Source organism: Nicotiana sylvestris, chromosome 5, assembly GCF_000393655.2.
Source record: "Nicotiana sylvestris chromosome 5, ASM39365v2, whole genome shotgun sequence".
NCBI lineage: Eukaryota > Viridiplantae > Streptophyta > Magnoliopsida > Solanales > Solanaceae > Nicotiana > Nicotiana sylvestris.
This window is the reverse complement of record NC_091061.1, coordinates 128,256,716-128,259,757: the sequence shown is the minus strand read 5'-3', so window position 1 is coordinate 128,259,757 and position 3,042 is coordinate 128,256,716. Positions and strand designations below refer to the sequence as shown.

The 3,042-nt window shown below is 42.2% G+C and overlaps 1 protein-coding gene across 1 annotated transcript; it reads right to left on the bottom strand.

Moving 5' to 3' along the window:
• Positions 1–468: 468 nt before the first annotated feature.
• Positions 469–1,245, bottom strand: LOC138869297 (uncharacterized). Its single transcript, XM_070146904.1, has one exon. It carries the CDS (start codon positions 1,243–1,245, stop codon positions 469–471), a length of 777 nt encoding a protein of 258 aa, XP_070003005.1.
• Between the last annotated feature and the right edge of the window lie 1,797 nt (positions 1,246–3,042).

Here is a 3,042-nt window from a genome sequence, read left to right as displayed (position 1 = left end):
AAGTCCATAACTATCGGAAATGGGGTAAACAACCCCGGCATCCAACCACTTTATTATCTCCTTCTTGACCACCTCTTGCATTGCTTCATTTAGTCTCCTTTGATGTTCAACAGAGGGTTTGGCACCCTCCTCCAAAATAATCTTGTGCATGCAAAAGGCGAGGATTATGCCCCGGATATCTGCCAATGTCCATCCAATTGCTTGCTTCCTCCTTTGTAGCACCTCCAATGTGGACTCTACCTGCATGTTAGTCAAACAAGAGGAAAGAACAATCGCTAAAGTAGAAGAAGGGCCAAGGAACTCACATCTGAGATGCGGAGGCAATGGTTTTAACTAAAAAGAGGGAGGCTCCTCGATTGAGGGCTTTGTTTGAGGAGTCTTCCAGTTTTTAAGATCCAAGGATAACTTGCGGGGCTCATAAGTGTACGACCCTATTCCTTGCAATGCATTCACATACTCTACATAGCCTTATTTCTCCTCATCATTATCAAGGTTGAGCAAGACAACTTCCAAATTATCCTCAACATTCATTTTGGCACTAGCATCATCAATTATCACATCGATCACCAAATCCACAAACGAACAAACTTTATTACTATTTAGTTGCCTTATGGATTTGCACCCATGGAAGACCACCTTTTCATCACCCGCCCGAAAAGTGAGCTCGCCGGCTTCCACATCAACAAGAACCTTCCCTGTAGCAAGGAAAGGTCTACCCAAAATAATAGGCACCTCATAGTCCACTTCATAATCAAGGATCACAAAATCCACGGGGAGGACGAACTTGTCAACACGAAACAACACATCATCAATAATACCCAAAGGTCTCTTCATTGTATGATCCATCATTTTCAACCTCATGGATGTGGGTATTGGTTGCCCAATCCCCAAAGTTTTGAACACCGAGAAGTTGATACTCGCCCCAAGATCAGATAAAGCTTTGGCAAAGTTGGAACTTCCAATTGTACATGGGATTGTAAAAGCGCTCGGATCTTTCAATTTAGGATCCATTGAGTACACAATTGCACTCCCTTGATGTGTCATCTTTATAGTTTCACAATTCATCGACCTCTTCTTGGTGACCAAATCTTTCATGAACTTTGCATATCCCGGCATTTGTTCCAAGGCCTCAACCAATGGTACATTAATAGACAAACTTTTCATCATGTTAATAAACTTTTTGTATTGGTTCTCACCATTTTGCTTGGCAATCCTTTGAGGATATGGAGGAGCAGGCCTTGGCATTGGTGTCTTAGCCTTTGGCACTACCGATTCCGGTATGTCAACAATGTGCTCCCTAGACGGGTTAACTTCTTCTTAAGTCTCCTCACATTGTCATCAATATCGATTCTCACCTCATCATTTTGTTGCACTTAATTTCTTGGAATCTCATCTTCTTGTATCAATTGTTCCTCATCCATAATTTTCTTTTGGCTTGAGGTGGTTGCAACCCCACCTTTTCCACTCCTTGTAGTCACGACCATGGCATGTCCTGTGTTGTTCCCACCCTTCGAGTTCACCACCGTATCACTTGGTAGTGCCCCCTTAGGACGAGTGTTCAACGCTTGTGAGATTTGGCTCAATTGAACTTTTAAATTGTGAATAGAAGTGTTGTGAGAGGCTACTTGAGCATCCAAGTCGGCATTCTTCTCCATCATTTGTTTAAACATTTTCTCGATTCATCTCATCTCATTGTTGAAAGAGCTCGGACCTTGAGAAGGATAAGGAGGTGGGTTGCTCGGTTGTTGAAACATCGGGGGCCTTTGAAAATCCGATCCCTGGTTGTTGTTGTTGTTCCACCCTCCTTGGTTGTTATCTCCCCAATAGCCTTTACTATTTCCACTCCAATTGCCTTGGTTATTTTGACCATTCCAATTTCCTTGATTGCCTTGATTGTTCCAATTCCCTTGGTTGTTTTGATTGTTCCAACCACCTTGATTGCTTGAATTCCAATTTGCTTGATTTCCTTGTAGTCACCATTGTTGTTGACTTGGGCCTTGATTGTTGTTTCTTTGCCCTTGGAAGTTTTTCACATATTTTATTCCCTCTTCTTGCTCATTGTATTGTCCATCTTGATCAAATCCTCTATCATTTTGCTCATAATTGTCAACCCGGTGTTGCACGTGAGGACCCTTTTGCCTTCTCTTGTTTACCATCATACTAACTCTTTCTATTGCATTTACTTGCTTGAGACCTTGCACTTGTTGAAGTTGAGCTTTGTCTAGTTGATTCATTATGGTGTTCAACTTAGCAATTGCTTACCCATGATCATTTAATTCCTTATTCAAGTGAATCACATTTGGATCGCTTTGAGAAACGTTTGCCCTACTTTGCCACGCTGATGAAGTATCCTCCACCTCATCAAGAATCTCACAAGCTTCTACATACGGCGTTGTCATAAAATTTCCACCGACAAGTTGGTTGACCATGCATTGATTAGAAATATTGATCCCCTTATAAAACGTTTGTTGAATCATAGCCTCCGTCATGTCATTTTTCAGGCACTCTTTCAACATAGTACAATACCTTTTTCATATCTCATGTAAAGGCTCATTGAGTTCTTGTTTGAAATCTAGAATGTCATCCCTAAGAGTTGCCATATGGCCGGGCAAAAAGAACTTGGAAATAAATTTCTCGACCAATTCATCCCATGTTTGGATTGAATGATTTGGCAACCTTTCCAACCAATCCAAGGCCTTCCCCCGTATAGAGAAAGGGAATAGCCTCAATTGCAAAGCATCCTCAGAGATGTTGGTTTGTTTGCTCCCCCAGAAAGTGCCAACAAACCCTTTCAAGTGCTTGTATGCATTTTGTTCCAATAGTTTAAGCATGACATTTGTGATTTGAAAGTTTCCCGCCCTATTGCAGGACGAGAATATGGCATTTGTGTATCCTTCATTCGGCAACACCCAGTGTGCCGCCGCTCTTGGAGGAGGTGAGAGAGGAGTGGGAACGTTGTCTTGAGGCAGGCGGCCTCATCTATTTCCTTGAGGTTAAAGAGGAACCTCATTGACTTGGTCATCATCCCCGTCATCCCCCAAT

Bases quoted from the DNA above. Each gene is read 5' to 3' on its own strand.
- LOC138869297 (XM_070146904.1), bottom strand. From the start codon at position 1,245: ATGCCAAGGCCTGCTCCTCCATATCCTCAAAGGATTGCCAAGCAAAAT.